The sequence below is a fragment of the Phalaenopsis equestris genome, unplaced genomic scaffold (genome assembly GCF_001263595.1).
Source record: "Phalaenopsis equestris unplaced genomic scaffold, ASM126359v1 Scaffold000002, whole genome shotgun sequence".
NCBI classification, from domain to species: Eukaryota; Viridiplantae; Streptophyta; class Magnoliopsida; order Asparagales; family Orchidaceae; genus Phalaenopsis; species Phalaenopsis equestris.
The window spans coordinates 71,119,203-71,140,035 of NW_018164444.1; the positions used below are offsets into that span (position 1 = coordinate 71,119,203).

General features: G+C 35.2%; 1 protein-coding gene across 3 annotated transcripts; it reads left to right on the plus strand.

Annotated features, from left to right (window-relative positions):
• Nucleotides 1-9,202: 9,202 nt before the first annotated feature.
• LOC110033856 lies at nt 9,203-19,063 on the plus strand. Of its 3 annotated transcripts, none has more exons than XR_002294995.1 (4): nt 9,203-9,998; nt 10,123-10,186; nt 10,286-10,346; nt 18,894-19,063. XR_002294995.1 is itself a non-coding variant. In XM_020737990.1 (3 exons), the coding sequence occupies exons 1-3, from the start codon at nt 9,462-9,464 to the stop codon at nt 10,288-10,290; spliced, it is 606 nt and encodes a 201-aa protein (XP_020593649.1). In that variant the 5' UTR covers nt 9,203-9,461; the 3' UTR covers nt 10,291-10,537. The 3 variants fall into 3 exon arrangements, 1 of the variants encoding a protein (XP_020593649.1); XR_002294996.1 differs by lacking the exon at nt 18,894-19,063 and adding an exon at nt 18,456-18,493; XM_020737990.1 differs by lacking the exon at nt 18,894-19,063 and having other exon boundaries at nt 10,286-10,537.
• Nucleotides 19,064-20,833: the final 1,770 nt, after the last annotated feature.

Consider the following 20,833-nt stretch of genomic DNA (forward strand, 5'->3'; position numbering starts at 1 on the left):
ATCTTATGATTACAAAGAAATAATTACTAATGTTCAGCTTCAAATATTGGATGCACATTTGATGCTCTATTTTGATGAATGTTAAAGGGGAGAGAGATGGGGGCGGTTTAGACTCTGATGTAGATTTAAGGCTGTACTTATTTTTATAATTGTCTAATTCTTGTGTCTCATTTTTTCGAAATAGTGTTAGGCTCTCCTCCAATGCAATGTTGAGGTGTGCCCTACGCCTGTTCTGGCCTGAAAAAAATTCAGACATTTTTGTAGTGTTAGAGAAGTGTCGGGGAGTATCGGACAAGTATTGGGGCGTGTCAAACAAGTGTTAGAGGTGTCAGACAAGCGTCGGTGTCAGATACTTGTCTGACACGGGTGCGACAAAATTTTAGAAGTTTCATGCTACATAGTCATGGCAATAAGACTGCAATCAAATGAAAGTTCAAAATAAATTACTAATTGTACTATATTGGAGACAAATATGTTTCAATTATAGCAATTCGCTTAGCCATTACATTTTTATTTCTCACCTAAGACTATGGAATGAGCAAACATGTTATCTAATCTCGCATGTTTTATTTTTAACACTGCCATTGTAGGGTCTCACTGCCCGAATGCGAAAAGTGGATGATCATATTAGGTAGTCAACATTCAACATAAAATTTTTATAGAAACAATCTTGACATGAATCCTTTAAATCATTGTCTATGTAATATTGAATGATGAGTTTCGAGTATTTTCAGACACATCATGCGACCGTGCAAGTTCACAAATACTCTAACTCATGCTATACGTATGACCTGCAATCAGACAACAAATCACAATAGCTAAAATCTTCCTAAAACAAATGTTAAGAAAATTTGTGTTTTCTTAGCATAACTATAATTAATCAATCAATTTATATATTCGACTTATCTTAAAATAAATTTAATAATAATAAAATTTATTCTTATTAATTGTAAATAATCACTCAAATCATTTTGATCAAAAGCCCTCATTCAATTTTATTTTTTATCTAAGAGAAAATGACATTAGAAATTTGTCAATATATATATATATATATATATATAATCAACTTAATATATAATTATAATTTCAAATTTAATTCTGCAATATTTAAAAGGGATAATTACATGCAAACCATTCAAAACATTAATATTTATAAACAAGGGTACTGTGTTTTAACATGAATTTTGAAAAATAAAAGAATTGAGAATTTAATAAAAATGAAAAATAAGGGTCTAGGTTGTAACATGAATTTTGATATTTAAATGGGAACTTAGAAAATGGGTGAAAGAAAATGCTATGTTGTAAGAACAAATATTATATATGGATTCCAGACTAAGAGATACGTTCGAAGTCCAATGAAATCAAATCACGTGGAGGTGACAGAAAAATAAAAAAAAATTATTTTAGCACAGGAGAATATTTACCTCGTGTTATTCCGCATTATTTATGTGTTATTCATGTATTATTGTATTATGAGAATATTTCTGGTATTATAATAACACAATAATACATCAATACCACCACAATAACATATAATAACGCCGGAATACCACAGGAGGAATATTCATCGGGGGGGGTGGGGGAAGATATTCTCCTGTGTTACCGGGTCAGATCATAGGAAAATGAGTTTTTTTTTTTTTTTCTCAGCACCACTTGGAGGTAATTCATTGTACTTCGAATGTACCTCTACATCAGGGTTCGGACCCGGAGTAAAAAATTTTCAAGTTGTAAATAACAAATTTCGGATGGTGTAATTTGTATATATATTTCTAACAACAAATAACGTCCTCTCATTCCTATATATACGGCACCAAACCTCTGCCCTTTCCTCTCTCGCTCTCTGAGCTGACTTTCAAGAAATCAATGGCGAGTCGCAAGAAGCGAAACACATCGCCACCCTCCACCGAAACCTCTTCCGACGCCTCAAACCGGCGAAACCCTAAGCAAGAGAAGACCTCCGCTTCCTCTGTTTCTTCTTCTTCCTCTTCTTTCCGCAAAGGAAAGCGCGGAAGACCAAAGAAAACAGTTACCGTCATCATCAACAATGGCGATCTCAGCAAGTATGCCGGCGCTCTCGCTTTAGCTACTGTTGAATTACATTCCGGAACCCGCGATTCCACATCCACCATTTCGGAGATAGTCGAATATCCGGAGATTTCGAATTCCGTGAATGGGACGCGGGAAATAGCTGTCGCCGGCGAAGTTTCTGTAAAAGAAATGGGGGATTCTAAGCAGAGCAAATCGGCCGCCGACAACCGGCCGCCGCTGCCGAATTTAATCGGGAAGAAGTGTGTGAGAAAAGGGAAACCTAACCGAGCCCCTTTGTGCTGAAAAGGGTGAAGTAATTTTACTCTTTATTTCTTAATCGTGATGGAATTTACGAATTAGATTTCGATTTTTAACTTCGATTTTATGCGAAAGGAAGCAGAACCAGAAGAGATTCTTGGAAGATTTTTTTTTTTAATTTCTTTTTTTTTTTGGGTTGATTTCTTTGATTTTTTCCTCCCAAAAAGCTGAATTTGTATGCAAAATAATTGCATTGATTGGCGCCATGTTGTGGCGCCATAGTAAAATGAAAGAGCTGTCTTTTTGGTTTCATTTTAATTTTAATTTTATCCTCAGAGCAATGTTCTCACACCCAATTCTAATTTAGATTTTAAAATGTTTTTGCCACATAATTTTTTTTTTTTTGGTATTTCAATATCTAATACATAAAAAATTTATATTTATTTATATTGCATTCTAGCATTTAATTGCATTAATTAAAAAATATATGCATGAAAATATGCATTTTAGTTAAGTTAATATTAGTAATATTTCTGATGTGATTGAGGTATTAGAAGGTAAGATTTCAATAGTATGCAACTGAGAAGATATATGTTTTGCATTGAAGTTTACCTTTTGATAAAGTTTGATGGATTTGCTAAATTCATTGGGAAAAAAAAGAGATTGCAGAATGGTGGAGAAGAGAGTTTTCTCAAGATATGTGAAAAATCCTTTAGAGGACGAATAAGATGTACTTCAAAAAAGTGTTGGCATTAATCTTGAGGAAATTCAATGAACTAAAAGACGAGAAAGTTTAGCCAGGAGGGTCCACAAATAGAAGACCAAAAAACCCGTCATTAGAGGATCAAGGGACTTGATTGATCAATCACAAACCCCTTGGAATTGAGCACGAAGTTGTTTGGTCACAGGTCGACCGAATCAAAGACCAAGATTTATTGAGCTGAGAGAAGGCATAAACCCAACTCTCACCTCAACATTGCCAACCATCTCATAAGTACCTCCAAGACTCTTCATCAGAAGGTTGAGGGTGGTTTTTCGCGATATACTCCAAGGGCTTCCTGAAAGAATCTCTGTCAAAGAGTGAGCTACCTATCAGATTATTGTGATTCATCCTCTGTCCAACAAACTAATTTTGTCATACGACAGAAGTGCTTCCTCTTGGGGTAGATAGTTAATAGTCGGACTAGAGAAGTCGACTGATAAACTCAAGCTAGTTGACCAAGTGGACGAGTAAAGATTATCAGGAGTCAATTGACAATCCTAAATTAACATAGTCGAACAAACGAGCCTTGAAGGACCAAGGCATGTTAATCTTGGCCAATCAAGTAACAAGGTAGCATAACCATAGACTCATTTATGAAAATTCATAAATTATCATGTAGCACCCCTATTAAAGCAGGGGTAAACATGTAATTATACACATTATACCCCCCTCTTCTAAAAATAAGAATATCATTTCTTCAGTAAGGGCTAATCGAAAATTCATTCTATTGTTCATTATTATGCACTCTCTCTCTCTCTCTCTCTCTCTCTCTCTCTCTCTCTCTCTCTCTCTTATTTTTCATTTTATTCATTGGGTGTGACTCCCGAACATATTCAAATTCAACTTAGGAAATATAGGTCGATCATATGCTTCTTTGTTTTTAATCTAGAGGTGCAACTAAAACTATAATGATTTTCTCATATTCACAAAGATTTAAGATCTACATCAGATAACTTTTCCATTATTATTTTCTTATAGTGTCACCACTCTTTCAATTGACTATTATTTTGAAGAATTTCTCATATTCACAAAGATTTAAGATCTACATCACATAACTTTTCCATTATTATTTTCTTATATTGTCACCACTCTTTCAATTGACTATTATTTTGAAGAAAATTTTGTGTTGGTAGGTCACCTTTTACAATCAAATCTATTAAAGTATACATCAATAATAATTTTCAAAATTGGTATTTTGCTGACAACATCTCAATAACTTAAGTTTACAAAAAAATTTAGTCGCTTGCATTGGACTCTTAACATCCTTAATTAATATTAGGTTCATCTTACATATGCACTAATCTTGAGTCCATTTAATAAAAATGTCATCAATTTTTTTGAGTGTTATAAGATGCACGACAGTTGAGTGAGTGATTATATTTCTTAGTTTTGCATGCAAATAAACAAAATGAAGTGAGCATGAGCGACAGTTTTTTACGTGAAAAAAATAATAAGGGAAAAAATCATAAAACAATATCTAGTTGAAATAATCCACTAGATTATAAAAGTATAATCTTCTTTTTAATTAGAGAAGACATAAATATAACAGTGGGAGCACTTGTGTGGTTTATTATTTATATTGTGAAAGTTATGAAAGACAATGATAATTGCTGAGCAATGATAATTTAGTGGTGATGGTCTAAAGACAAGGGTTGATAGATAATTGTTAGATAACAACAATTGAGAGGTGGTGGTTGGGCGATAATGGTCAAGCGATTATAGTCGGATGATGGTAGTCAGATAGATGTGATTGAGTGATAACAATTACATGACAATTGTAAGGTATAATAATTAAATAATAACCATAAGAAGATGATGAAGAGTCAATGTTGATCAAGTGATAGTACTCAAATGACAATAATTGTTGATGGTGATGCAAAATTACTCATCCAATAATGCTCTAAAATTCTTTATATTTTCAATTATTTTCAAAATCAAGCATAGGCCGTTTTCATGTTAAAAAAAAGTTTATTTATAATTATTTAGAGAAGCATTTGGTTATATTTTTCATGGTCTCAAAATAATCTATCGAACATCTTGCATTATTTTATTTGACCCAAGATCATTATATCAACATTTAGGTGTTTTAATTGTCTCAAAACTAACTAAAGGTATTTAACACCAACAAGATGAGGACTTATATCTATGTCTAATTATGGTCATCTGACATCCACAACATGATGACTTGATATCAAAATACAACATGAACATATAATGTACTATACTAAAACTATTTAATAACTTTTCTTTGTAACTCAATGAGAGATATGGATCATCTTGGAGCCTATAAATAGAGATAATCTCCCACCTCTAGATGATCCTTTTCTTTTTTTCTTTCTATCATTTTTATTTTCCTTGTTGAAAGACCTGATTTAGTCTGTTTGAGAAGTCATTGTGCATTTCACTCCCTTTCTACTTCCATCATGACTCCACCCTAGATTATGTGAGCCCACAGACAATTTGGGATGTAATGTCCAAAAAGGATTCAGCATTATGCTTCAAAGTATAATTTATGTAATAAGAACGTACATTATCCCAAAATTTAATAAATAAAAATATATTCTCTTCTAAGTGACATCTCAAATCCATTTATTTATTTCAAACTCTTTTTAAATATCTATTCATTATTATTATTATTATTATTTTCTTTTGTAAAATCTAACTCTAGTACTCTTGTAGCAAGAAACAATATGTAAAGGCTACACACCTTCAATAATCTTTCAAATTTATACAAATTCATAATAATAATTTTATTAATTAATGGTATCCACTTACTAAGAGCATCACATCATGACTAACATTAGTAACATGTCACTATATATATATATATATACCCTCATATATATATATATATTCTTATTTTAAGGAGTGGTGACACATGAAATATATTTTTATTAGTTGTTAGGAGTTATTATGTGTGAGATTGAGTTGTGATGGAGAATTAAAATCCCATCAACTACTAATTTATTTGCATAATTTGCACATTGATCTTGTATATTTTTTAAAATTCATATGAACTTTTTTTTTTTTTTTTTTTTTTTTTTTTTTAATTTTATTATGTAGTCTTCATTTTTTTTATTAAGGGGTTTTACATGTATACATACTTCCACATAATTTTTGAGAGTATATATATCTAACACCTAAAATTTAATATTTAGTTACATGACAATATATCTTTAAAATAAATTGCTAATATTAATTTTCTTAAAATAAAATACACAGTTTTCATATAAATAATTTGATGTGCTTGAGACAATAAAAAAACACATGCCCAAGTCAAAGTCGAGTCAAATTCAGGTTGGTTACGAGTAAGTGGATTAAGTTTGGGTAAAACTGTGAATTGAGTTTGGATGGTCAATCACTTAAAAATCAATTCGAATTTTGTCTAGGATTGAGATCATATCAAAATAAACAAATCAAGCTATGAGTTGAAATAATGGATCAAATTTTTTTCGAGCCGATTTTGAGCCGTACACGAATCGGCTCAATCGAGTTATTTCCAAGTCCTGACACAAAAAATTCAGGTACGCTCAATAGTTGGTCTTCCACACCTGCTTCTATTGATTTTGCTCCAGCTATTGATCCTGCACCTGCACCTACACCTCCACCTCCACCTACCCTTGACACCACTCTTCGTCGTTCTAACCCGGGTAAGAGAAACTACCCGGGTAAGAGAAACTCCTCATTCCCTTACTGATTTCCATTATTATTCTGCTATTGCAAACCCTTCATGAGCCTCTCTCTCTTATCGTGAGACAAGTACTGACCCTCTTTGGCAGCAAGCTATATCGGAAGAACTTCAGGCTTTGGAAAAAACTCATACTTGGGACCTATTTGATCTTCCTCCTCGTAAGTCCCCTATTGCATGTAAATGGATTTATAAATTCAAGACTTGTTATAATGGATCCGTTGAGCGCCACAAAGCTTGCTTAGTAGCCAAATGTTACACTCAAGAATATGAGATAGATTTTGAAGAAACTTTTGCTCCAATTGCTCGATTAACATCAGTCTGTAGTCTATTAGCTATTGCTGCAGTTCATAAATGTAAGCTTCTTCACTTGGATGTAAGCTTCTTCACTTGGATGTTAAAAATGTCTTCCTTCATGGTGACTTGCCAGAAGAGATGTACATGCATGCTTCTCCTTGTTATCACTCTCCTCATAAAATCCGCAAACTCCAACGATCCTTGTATGAATTAAAACAAGCTCCTCAAGTCTGGTTCGCCAAATTTAGTTCTACTCTTACTCAATTGGGTTTTATCTCTAGTCCACATGATTCAACACTATTCGTTCGTCAAACTGATTAAAGTATTGTACTTCTGTTACTTTATGTTGATGATATGATAATAACAGGTAATGAAATATCTAATATCTCCGAGGTACAAGATTTTTTCAGTCAATGTTTTGAAATGAAGGAACTTGACAATCTCAATTATTTTTTGGGGCTTGAAGTTTCTCATAACTCTGAAGGTTATTATTTTTCTCAAGCTAAGTATGCATCTGATCTACTCTCTCGAGTGAGCTTTACTGATAGAAAAACAATATCAACCTTCATGGAACTCAATTGCAAATGTATTCCTCTTGATGACACTCCTCTTAATGATCCTACCCTATATCAACAACTTGTGGGTAGTCTTATTTATCTCTTTGTTACTCGACCTGATATCACATATGTTGTTCACTAAGTCAGTCGATTCATGTCTGCCCCTCGCTCATCAAAATTTTCTACAGTTCCTCTAATACTTCGATATATTAAAGGTACACATTTTCATGGTGTACATTTTTCTGCACACTCTTCTTTGGTGTTTTTTGGCTACTCTGATATCGATTGAGCAGGTGATCCCACAGATCATCGTTCTACCACTGGTTATTACTTCTTCTTAGGAGATTCTCTTATCGCTTGGCGTAGCAAGAAGCAAGCAGTTGTTGCTCGTTCAAACACAGAATCTGAGTATCGTGCTCTAGCTGACGTCACATCTGAATTACTTCGACTACACTAGTTGTTATCTGATATGTGATCTTCAACTACTAGGCTTCATTGTGATAATAGAAGTGTTATACAAATCTCTAATAATAGCATTTTTCATGAACTTACTAAACACATTATAATTGATTGTTACTTTGTTCGTCATCATGTTAGTCAAAACACCGTACTTTTAATTCTCGTCGCCTCTGCTAACCAAGCAATTGATATCTTTACCAAAATTCATTCTCCAACACATTTTCAAGATCTGTCGAGCAAACTCAAGATGAGCTTTAGGAAGAGGGGGTGGGGGGTTGTTAACATGATTACCAAAAATAAATCAATGGCATTAATTGCCCTGATATGGTGTAAATGTCATGATATGTTAACATAATTACCGAAAATAAATCAATGACATTAATTGCCCTGATATGGTGTAAATGTCATGATATGATGTAATTAACATTGATTCCATATGTTGATGTCTAGATTTAATTTCTGCTTTTAATTTACTTTCTTCCCTATTCTAAATCTTAGAATACTTATATAAATACCACCATTCTTTGTACAATTGAGGAAGAAGAGAAGAAATACAAATTCCTTTTTCTTAATTATATATACATATATAATGTTAAATAAATTTAAATATAAATGAGTCACGAGTCAATTTCGAGCTGATTTTGAGCTAGAACATGTCCAAATAACTTGATTTGAGCCAGCTCATTTCGATTTCAAGCAAGATCAAGCTCAATTCAATTTCAAGCCAAATTGGTTAGAAATCAAATTCAACGACTCAGAAGCTGTTTTCAAGCCACACTCAATCCATTCGAGTTGATTTTGATAGGAGCCTATCTCACTTTGAAATTGGATCGTTAATAACACTAATTTTTAGCTGATTTTTTTATTAGTGGGTAAGTTTCAGGTCTAATTCAAGTTGAAGAGTTAATCAAAACACGACCCAAAGAGTTAAATGGGTTAATGTTATTAACCAAAGCCCAACTCGAATAGCTTTTAGGTCAACCTAAATCCGAATTTTTGAATTTGGGTTCGGATCAAATTAACGTGTAGAAGGATAGATACGTAAATAATAAGTTTTAGACATGTGAAATGTAATTAAGAAGGTTTTGAGGATCATAGATGTTAAAATGCGGGCTACCGTCTGCAACTGAAGTAAGGCAACGATCCCTCCACTATAAAATGGCTCAACCGGAAACCGAACCCCTGCCGAAAATCGCTCCGCCGTCGTCTTCTTCTTCAGTTTTCCAATCCTTCTCTTCTTTCATACATTAGCTATACTCCGGTCAGCTCCGCCGCCGCTGCCCTTTCGGAGTCGCCGGCGTTCGATTCATCAAAGTGCTCTGCCGACCGTCAAAGTGGCTTCCGACTTCAGCTTGGTAAGGGGGACCAAGCTAACTGGAGCCGGACAGAGTTCGCCGGCCCTAACCGGAATATGTCGGCCGGCGACTTTCCAAATAAAAGGGTTTTGAAGCATCCCCTACATAATTTCTCATTTCCGACGATGAGTTGGGGCCGGCATCGGATCTTCCGCTGCGTGAACTCCATCGTTGAAACCGGGCTCTCGGATGCTGTATCGAAGGATATGGAGATCCGGAGAGATGGCCATTGCAGGAGGGTTCAGAGCAGTACACCTCCGGCTGGCGGATTCATTGAGAAGGAGGCCCTCGCTGCGGCTGCGACGACCACGACTATGCCGTGGAATCTTAGGAAACGGCGTGCAGCGTGTCTTACTCCGGGTGAGAAAGGCGGAAGTCGGTACTCTATGATTCCTCCTTCTCATTTGCAGTTTGGAAGGGATGATCCAGGTAGAGCCGATCAAATGTTGGAGGGCGGGGGACAGAAGCGGCGGTGGAGGTTCTCTGTATCTCTTTCGCGTGAGGAGATTGAAGCGGATTTCTACGTATTCAAGGGGATGAAACCCTCTCGACGGCCCCAAAAGAGGCCTAGGATTGTGCAGCGAAAACTCGATGTGAGAGGATATGGGATTTTAAACGAATACATTCCTTCTAATTCTTTCTTCTTCTTCCTGTTTTGTAGGAGGGAATTTCTATTGTGTCTTTCGTTGTCTGTAACGCTATTTCTGAATTTGGCAGGGGCTTTTCCCTGGCTTGTGGCTGGAAGGGGTCACATTGGATTCATACATATTAGACTACCAAGGTAATTTCTTAAGGTTATTCCAAACACTTTCTTTGTTAGTCTTTTGTCCGTTGATTTGTTCGGGGAAATGTGAATCGGACTATTTGGATTTCTTCGCAGATTAATCAAAGAAGGTGCCATAGGATGGCTTTCTAGGGACAAAGCTTTTCTATTACTTCAGGTTATGCCAGCTCATTAGACCTATGATCTCGGTGTGAATGATTCTGTAGCATGCCACATCAATTTGTAAATTTGACAGGTTGCAGAGCTTGCTTGCGTTTTGGTCTTATCAACTTCCGCAAGTTTTTTGATTGACTAATTTCTGCCGCATTCTCTTAGACTTCTATCCAAGTTTAGGGTTATTGCTTGGAGAAATGACTAGAATAAATGTAAACAATGAAATTTTATATTGTTTCAGTAATTATAAAGTTCTCTTATTGGATAAATTGCATTTGTTCAGTCATGTGAAATTAACTAGTTTGAAATTTTGAAACCCCTTAAATAGAATGAAGCTAAAATCTTAAACATCGAGCCGCCATTTGGTGTAACGGTAGAATTTCGATAGAAACTCCAAAGTTAAACGTGTTCATGTTGAAGAAATCCTAGGATGGGTGGCCTCCTAGTAAGTTTCACCAACGGGGCTAAACCGTGAGGTTATTTGGCCAAAGCGAATAATACCTTGATGTGTGAAAGTTCGACTGTCACATATAATATCAGAGCATTACACACGTTGGAAGATGAGAACTGTTAAAATTTAGAATAATGTGGTGGAATACTCAATATTTCATTGATATGAACAACATTATAAATAACCTTTACAAGAATCTTGTAATAGGAAAAATAATAAAAGAAAATGATATGAAAGAAAGGGTATAACACCTGATATCTCCAATAATTAAAATAACTAATTCATATTAATTATTAGGAGATATGGGAAATAACGTAAAATAAGAAAACAAATATCTCATTAATTCTAAGGAAATAATTTATTTACAGGAATGAATTATTTTCTATTATAACTCCTAACACTCCCCCTCAAGTTTGAAATGTATGTTAATAATTCATAACTTGCTGAGTAGTATCGAGAACTGAGAAGAGTTCAGTGGTTTTGTGAAAACGTTCGTTGGTTGTTCTAAAGTAGACACATTAGTCAACTTTATTATTCCTTTTTGAACTTTTTCCCGTATGAGATGACAATCAATCTCGATGTGCTTTGTTCGTTCATGGTAACTCCTATCATAACTCCTAACACTCTCCCTTAAGTTTGAAATGTATGTTAATAATTCATAACTTGCTGAGTAGTATCGAAAATTGAGAAGAGTTCAGTGGTTTTGTTAAAACGTCTGTTGGTTGTCCTAAAGTAGACACATTAGTCAACTTTATTATTCATTTTTGAACTTTCTCCCGTATGAGATGACAATCAATCTCGATGTGTTTTGTTCGCTCATGGTATACCGGGTTCGAGGCGATGTGAAGTGCTGCTTGGTTATCACAAAATAAAGTGGCAGGATGTGAATGCATGATCCCCAAATCTTACAGAATTGTTCTTAGCTAAATAATCTCGCAGCAGGTAGTGGCCATGGACCGATATTCAGCTTCTGCACTAGAGCGTGATACTGTGGTCTGTTTCTTGGTTTTCCAAGAAATTAATGAACTCCTAAGGAAGATGCAATACCCAATAATTGATCTTTGAGTGTCACGACACCTAGCCCAATCTGCATCACAAAAGACATTTAGTTGGATTGAGCTTTCTGCTGAGAGGAAAATTTCTTGTTCTGCTGTTTGTTTTATATAATGTAAAATGTGATGGACTGCTTGTCCATAAATTGACTTAAGACATGAACTGCATATGTCAAGTCAGGACGTGTGATAGTCAAGTAGATTAATCTCTCAACTAGTCTTCGGTATGATGATGGATCACTGACATATTCTCCCTCTGAATTGCTAAGAGATAAGTTTTGCTCCATAGGGAAAGTGGCTGGTTTTGCACCAAGGTACCCAACATCCTCGAGTATTTCAAGAGCATACTTTCGGTGTGAAAGCATAACCTTCTGGATTCGCCAACCTCAATACCAAGGAAATATTTCAATTGTCCAAGGTCTTTTAATTTGATTTGGTTCTTCAAGAATATTTTGGCATGTTCGATTTATTGTAAGTCTTTTCCTGCAATGATGATATCATCTACATATATAAGAAGGACGATGAATTTACCATTCTGGGATTGGACGAACAAAGAATAGTCTGCCTTTGATTGCATAAAATTGGCTTGCTTTAGAGCAGTTGAAAGCTTGATGAACCATTGTCTTGAAGCTTGTTTGAGACCATATAATGATTTGTGGAGTTTAGAGTTTACAAACTCGAGTCTCCCCTTTTCGTCCGAGGCCAGGAGGTAGCGACATATATATGTCTTCGTCGAGGTCCCCATGCAAGAAAGCATTGTTGACATCTAGTTGGTGAAGATGCATGTCTAACGCAAGAAGTAGGCGAACAGTTACAAGCTTTGCTACAGGGGCAAAGGTTTCTTGGTAATCTAGCCCTTCAATTAGTTTATACCCTTTTGCCACTAATCTGACCTTGTAGCGTTCAACTGTCCCATCTGCCCGAAGTTTGATTTTTATACCCATTTGCATTCAATTGGTCTCTTTCCAGGCGGTAATGATACAATGGACCATGTGTCATTGACGTTGAGTGCATCAAGTTATTCTAGCATAGCAACCTGCCACTTTTGATTACGAGTGGCTTCTATAAAGGTGCTTGGCTCCTTTTCAATTGAAAGGGCGGTGGTAAAAAAATAATGTTTATGTGACAATCTAGCATATAACAAGACGTCGGTTAATGGATAGAAGGTACCTGTGGTTTTGGCCACACAAAGTTTGATGTTGGGGGTGTCTTGAGGGAAGAGAAATACCAACATGATACTCACGCAAATAACTAGGCATTTTTGTTGTTCTTATTGGTCGTGGTGATGGTATTTATTGGTTTAGAGTTCCAGGTTATTCTGAGAATAAATTTGAAGGTGAAGTAGTTTCTTGAGAGGAGATTTCGTTGTCTTGAGAAGATAAAATATTTTTTTGAGGTAATTCATCGAATGAAGGCATGTCGGTGTGGGTGGTGAAGTGCGAAATTGAGCCCTTATCTGTAGCGAAAGAAGGGGAAGGAAACGTATTTTCATGGAAACGAATATCTGGTGATACAAAAAACTTCCCAGTTGAAAGGTCATAGACTCTATAGCCCTTTTGCGCGTATTGATACCCTAAGAAAAGACATCGAATGACTCTGGGATCAAACTTGTTTGGTCGCTGATGATGTGTTCAGGCAAAACAAAGACACCCAAACACGCGCAAATGATCATATGTGGGTTTTGTTTGGAAGAGCATTTCAAAAGGAGTCTTTCCTTGGAGAAGGGGTGTTGGTGTTCCGTTGATTAGGTAGGTGGTAGTTAGGATTGTATCTCCCCAAAATTTTTTAGGTAAATTAGCTTGAAACAATAAGACTCGGGCTATGTTGAGTAAGTGACAATGTTTTCTTTCGGCTACACCATTTTTTTGCGGAGTGGAGACGCAAGTTGATTGGTGAATGATTCTTTTGTTGAGATAGAGATTTCTCAATATGAATTCAGAACCATCACCTCGAATGATTTTGATTTTTTAGATTGAATTGTCAACGGGGTTTATGAACTTGATGATGTATGAATGTGTATCTGATTTATGGTTCATCAAATAAACCCATGTGCATCGAGTATAATCATCAACAATTGTGAGAAAATACCGCGCTCCTGTGATTGAAGGAACTTGGTATCCTCCCCAAATGTCAACATGAATTAATTCAAAAGGTGTTTTTGAGCTAGTGAAAATTGTTTGAAAAGATAAACGAGTTTGCTTAGCCAATGGTCAAATTAAACAATAAAAAACATTATAAATTTTCTTTTCTATAATTGGAAAGGAAACAAATTGGAAACTTTATTTGATGGGTGGCCTAGACGTTTATGCCAGAGATTTGGGGATGGTAAAGTAGCAGCATTGCACTTGCTCTTTTGTGGGGTATCAAGTTAGTAGAGTCCTCTTTTAGTTCTCGTCCCAATCATCTTCCCCGATTGTTGGTCATGTAGCACACAAGTGTGGTTATTAAAAATGGCAAGACACTGTGAATCAAACACAAATTTACTAATGAAAATCAGATTTAATTTGAAGGATGAGACACATAAAACATTTTGTAGAACAAAGTCAGCAAAATGTATGTTGCCTATGTGATGTTGCCTATGTATGTGACAGTTGCAGTAGCCCCGTTAGGCAAGTGAACTTTTTGTTTTCAATTGATGACACTGGATTTTGTAGTAAATAGGTTGGCTGAATATATCATGTGATCCGTGACTCCTGTGTCAAGAATCCAGCTTATTTCTTTATCAAAAACATAGACAAAAGATTTTACCTGAGGTATCACTTATGGCTGATGTATTGCCAACATGATTAGCCATCGAATTAGATTTATTCTCTGCAAGTAGTGAGATGAGGCTTTGATATTGTTCGGCTGTAAGGGTGAATGGTGCAGGACTCGTCGATGTATTGGTATCCGCATGATTGACTTTGGGAGCAAAATTTTTCCATTTAGATTTATCCGTTGGATTGATCTTTTGCAGCTTCCTATAATCATTGATGGTGTGTCTCTGTCATCCACAATAATTGCATTTGAGATGTGCTCGGTATGTGTCTGAGGAATGCCCAATTGTGTCACATTTTCCACACTTTAAATGAGGATTTTTAGGCGTGAAAATCTTCTTTGGTTTTCGTGCATTATTCTTCACGGCAAAAGCTAAAGCTTCCGGTTGCGGCGCATTTACATTGTTCATGCAGTGCTACTTTTCCTCTTGGAGCGCGAGAGAATGTGCCTTGCTGACATTGGGAAGGGGATCCATGAGCAAAATTTGTCCTCTTATACTAGTGTATGTTTCATTAAGCACCATGAGGAATTTCATGGTTTTTTGGTTTTGCTGAAACTGCATCACTTCCTTCATGACACCACACGTACATTTAGGAATGTTATGAAGGGCGTCACATTCGTCCCATAGGCCTTTGAGCTTGGTGTAATAAGCTCCAACTGTCATATCGCCTTGCTTGGAATCGTGGATGGCTTCTTCGACATGGAAAATATGAACGTTGTTGGTACGAGAAAAACGTTCCTTCAAGTCGAGCCAGATTTCATGGGTACTCTCGTTGTATATTATACTTGTTTCAATATCTTCTGCAATTGAATTAAACAACCATGCCTTGACAAGGTTGTTGCAACGCCTCCATTGTTAAAGTTCTGCGGTGAACGTCTCTAGTGGTTCTTTGACGGTGTCGTTGACAAAACCTTCTTTGTTTTTTATGTTGAGAGCCAACAACATGGCACGACTCCAGGGATTGTAGTTTTCTCCATTCAACGGTTGCGTAACAAGCAAGAGACCGGGTTGATCGGAGTAGTGGAGATAAAAGGGGTCGTTCGGATTATCGAATTTACTAGATTCAGGTTTTGTTGAATTTTGCGTTTTGTCTGTCATGTGTTTTGAGTTAGAAAGAATATAGATGGGGTTTTGCCGTGGAAGAGGAGATGATAAGACTCAGAATCGTGTTTGCCCTGATACCATGTTAAAACTCAGAATAATGTGGTGGAATACTCAATATTTCATTTATATGAACGCGATTATAAATAACCTTTACAAGAATCTTGTAATAAGAAAAATTATGAAAGAAAATGATATGAAATGAAGGGTATAACACCTGATATCTCTAATAATTAATTCATATTAATTATTAGGAGATATAGGAAATAATGTAAAATAGGAAAATAAATATCTCATTAATTCTAAGGAAATAATTTATTTAGAGGAATAAATTATTTTCTATCATAACTTTAATTCTAAGGAAATAATTTATTTATAAGAATAAATTATTTCCTATCATAACTCCTAACAGGAATTGAGTACCATACATAACAAAATGCTACGCCATGAGAGCCAGCTCTTGAACCCTGAATGGGACAAAGTGCTACATGGTGGGAGCTACCTCTTGAATCTGTAAGGGTCACCTCTAGAATCTTATCTACCTGGTGAATGATTATGGGTGAGAAAACTAAGGAGGACAACAACTACTTAAGTGGGGGAGATTGTGAAGCCCGTTAAGTAGAATGAAGTTGAACTCTTAAACATCGAGGCAGATTTTTAGTGTATTGGTGGAATTTCGACAAAAACCCCAAAGTTAAGCATACTCATGCTAGAGCAATCCTAGGATGAGTAACTTCCTGAGAAGTTACACCAATTGGGCATAACGATGATGTCATTTAACCAAAGCGAACAATATCTTAATGGGTGAGAGTACAGGCTATTACAAAAAATATTGAATATCCTTCATATTATTGTGCAAAAAGATTTTAAAGAAGCATCTATTAATAAGAAAAAATAATAGAGCTTCTTCAATAATAGTCAGCTCCAACCTTTCTTAGAGAATTAAGTTGGGGCGAAGAATTTTTTCTTTTTTTTTGTCATCTTTCATTTTTCTCTTTATTGGAAGTTCAAGTTTATTCTAGAAATTATCTTTGGAAAAACTCATTTTTCCATAGGCAGTGTTAGGTATGGCTCATATACTAACCCTAATGGGTATTCTATACTCTTTTTTGAAGTTGAAAAAAATTCGCCGCTCTGCTCCCGAGGACGTAGGCATCTTTGCTGAACCTTGTTAAATCTCTGTATTTTCTTCTGGATTTGTGTCGATTCTTATTTTTCTTCGCCCTAAAATTTTGAACAGGCAGGCCTAACATTTCTTAAAGAAACATAGTTTAGCTACATTAAGTTTTAGAGGGATGGACTTTAATTACGGTTAAGAACAGATTTTGGTAATATTTTTGCTTAAAATGATAAAGAGAACAGGGGATTGGAAGAGATTAAATCTAAAACCTCAAAACTATTTGTTTTATTTTAAGTTGTTGAATATGGACTAGTGTAATACGTCCACTCTATCCGCAGGCTCAATCTAAAGCAGAGAAAATCTCTCCCGTGGAATCAGATTTCCATGCAGAGAAAATCTCTCCAAAGAAAAATGGTTTCTTGTACCTTCTGACCTTTAATTTTGTAAATTTCGTTTACTTCTGAATTGTGTTTACAATCTCATACACAGACCAGTGCCTTGCGTTTTATCTGTGTAAATTTTTATTAGTATTTTACTTCTAGTTGGTTTCATTGAATGAAATACCAATGCAAGGAGCATATCTCATCAATTCTGTAAGCTTTTTGTCATACTTTCTTTATTAAAATTATGTTTATTAAGCGCAGTCTAACAGCTTTTGCCTTTGCCTTAATGTGTCGGGTTGCCTGTCAGACTTTAACATGTCATCTTTTGCCAAATGTGATTGATGGCTCTTTTGAAATTGTTGAGCATCCTTCGTAAGGTTTTGATTGTATGTTTTCTTATGAGACACTACGTTATGCAAACTAGTCATGGATCGAATTTTGCATCAAGTTGTTGTGGGAGTTGACAAGGGAGTTGAGAAGTCTCTAGAAGGTATCCATACATGTGGGTTGTTTCAGTTTGGCATTTTGGGAATTTCATTGCATTGTCAGTTGTCCAAATTTTTTTTTTAAATATGTGGTGGCTATTGTCTTTATGTTTGATATGAGGAATTATGGCTTTAAAAGTTCACATTCTAATTATAGTGAAATTTGTAGCAGTATCGAAATGACGTGGTCATCAAGGTGAACTTATACAAAATTATTTTCTTTGTTGATCTTATTATCTATTTTATGTTAATTTTCAATCAAATGATTGAGTTAAGCTTCACGGCTTCGCCTATTTCTTAACATTTATGCCAACTCTTTGCTTTTCTCCTTATTCTTGAGGTGCCATCATTTTGATCCATGTTAGTTGCGACTAAGAGCACCCCATTAGTTGATTTGTCATCTTCAACTTAGTTCTCCGCTGTTGCACTTTCAAAGCCTCCACTGCCATTGGCTTTGGTCTATCAAAATCGCATACCTTATGCTTTGTTTCCCTCATAATACAACCCATCTATTTTTTTATTTTCCAGATTGGACAAGTTTTGATATGCCTAATAAGTCCCATCCCATCCATTAATCTTTGCTGGTAAACATTTCTACCTAAGGGTTTGTTTGATTTCTTGGAAAAGGAATATACTGTAAAAGGAGTGTGTTGCATTTAAAATAATTTACAGTTGGTTGATTCAATTTAAAATAAATGTAGGATTTTACAGTTTCTTATTTGGTTTGAATAAAAATGAATGTAATGTAAAATATGTTTGTTAGTGGCGGTGGCCGGCGATGGTCTGCCAAGGAGGCGACTATGGCGGCTAGCAGAAAAGGGGTAGCCAACAATCGCAGGCGGTGGCCGTCACTATTTGTAGTATATTTGAAAACCACTTAAATGTGATGAATTTAAAATGAACTCAAAATGTACTACAGGCAGCATTTGAAATTCACTGCAATTTTATAATAAATTCCTTTTTGAATCTCTTACATTCCAAATGTTGTGCGCTATATTTTTAGCTAAAAGTTGTATGATCAATACAAAAGAAGTGCATTGAATTCCTTTGCAGAGGTTTTAAAAATTCAAGGTTTTGAATGGAAATAAAAACAAATGTTGTGTGAATTTTACTGTATTTAGAATTCATTCTCTAGTTTATTTTCAATATATTTGGAATGCGCTGAATTTTGATAAATTTAAATGCACTGTTTTGTGTAAAGTGAAACCACTGCCCACTGCTGCTTTCAACTGATGCCCTGCCCTCATTGGTTGCCGGACACAAAGCTCAACTGTTTTTGTGGCCGGACACTACTGTCGGCGGCCTGCCGAAAGAGGCACGCATGGCAAACCTTCTCAACAATTGCCGGCAACTCTCACCATTGCCAGACGCCCGCCACGTTGACCATAACTGGTTTGTTTTATATTGAATTCTTTTTCTGCATTTATTTTACACTAAACCAAACAACTCTAAAATATTATAAATATAATTCATTACTTTAACATAAGTCTTTTATTTTTAATGCAATAGTCCTTTTTTATTTGAAGAGAAAAAAGCTTGTTTGGGAGTTTAGATCATTTTCTTAATATATATATATATATATATATATATGTAGTTGAAGGGACAAAAAAATAAAACTAGCATTCTATTGTCTTTTCTAATTTTATTTGTCATGCACAAGTAATAAGTTTGTTGAACTTATTGGAACCTTTTGCTTGCAAATAAATCGAAATTATATTATACAGAAGGATCAAATTAGCATTTACAGTATTTCCATAATTTGCCTAGATGGTGAAAGTACAAGATGAGTGTATACACCTAAAAAGTTCTGTCGAGTTGCCAAGTTTCCAACCTGTCGAGCTTCAAAGCTTGCCAAGTTGCCAAGTTGTTGAGCTTCAAAGCTCACATACCAACATGTCATGTTGTCGAGTTCACATGCTAAGCTGCCGAGCTATCAAGTTCGGTTATATGGATAATATGATATAAAACTATAGAACATGACATAAAATTGTACAACATGATATGACATAAAACTGTAGGATGTGACATAACATTATCTTTTTTATATGTTTTTATTTTCTATCAAATTTTATACCATGACAAAAAGTCACATCATAGTTTATAGTCAAATAATTAAATGGAGGGCGAGAGTGGCTCTCTCTTCCCATGGGCTCGTCCTCTCTTTTTTTCATCATGTTCTTAATCCTAGTAGGATTTGGGCATAATTAACAGACATTATCGGACCCGACGTCCTAAGAAGATTCAACATTCTGAAATGTACATTAAGCGTGAACATATGCATTAATCTGAAGTTAAGCATAACATCTCCAGAGGGACAATAAAAATCATACTAAAGAAATCTTCACTATATAAGATAAGATGTTTTATGTTAAACCTTTTATTTTTACATCATTTATACTCTTTTACCTCTAATTTGTTCTATATAATTTTTATTAGTGATTTTATTTTTCAAAATATTTATTTGTAAATTGAGGAAATTTTCCTCATAAACAAGTTTCCTATGAGTCAAAAAAAAATTCAAACTTTTCGACTCTACTTGGCTCAACAGCAAGAATGATATGCTCGATTTTATATAAAAAAAAAATTGAAATATTACTAGGTTAAATAAAAGATTAATTCAGTTAACATAAGTATTAAAAATCATGAGATTTACTCCTAGTATAGTTAAAAAATACGGTGATTACTCCCTGTAAGTGTAGCCTAAGTGCTCACAGATGAAGGATAATCTAAACTTAACCAAATCATTTTAATTCATTTATAATTAAGGGTCTGTTTGGTGCAGCTTATAAGTACGGACGGTTTTTTCAAAACGCCGTTTGGTTCGCGCGTTTCACCAGCTTATCCGAAACTGCGTTTGAGTTTTTACACTAAACGCAGGCCGCGGGTCGACCCCTGCGGTTGGCCCGCAGGCCACGTTTCAGAATAAGCAGCTTATCCTGAAACACACAAGCTGCCCCAAACGGACCCTAAGTTAAATTATACAAAAATTGCCCATCTATTCACATAAATAAAGGTCAAAATTTATTTTTAACTCATAATAATTGGAGAACTCTCCCTATAAAACCATTCAGTTAACTATAAAATCTTTCAAGGTAATTCATAATTCCTTGGCACATAATACTGTAAGTGTATCCAAAGTTC

Bases quoted from the DNA above. Each gene is read 5' to 3' on its own strand.
- LOC110033856 (XM_020737990.1), top strand. From the start codon at position 9,462: ATGTCGGCCGGCGACTTTCCAAATAAAAGGGTTTTGAAGCATCCCCTA. The intron at 9,999-10,122 runs GTGAGAGGATAT...TGAATTTGGCAG, and splicing joins TTGTGCAGCGAAAACTCGAT to GGGCTTTTCCCTGGCTTGTG.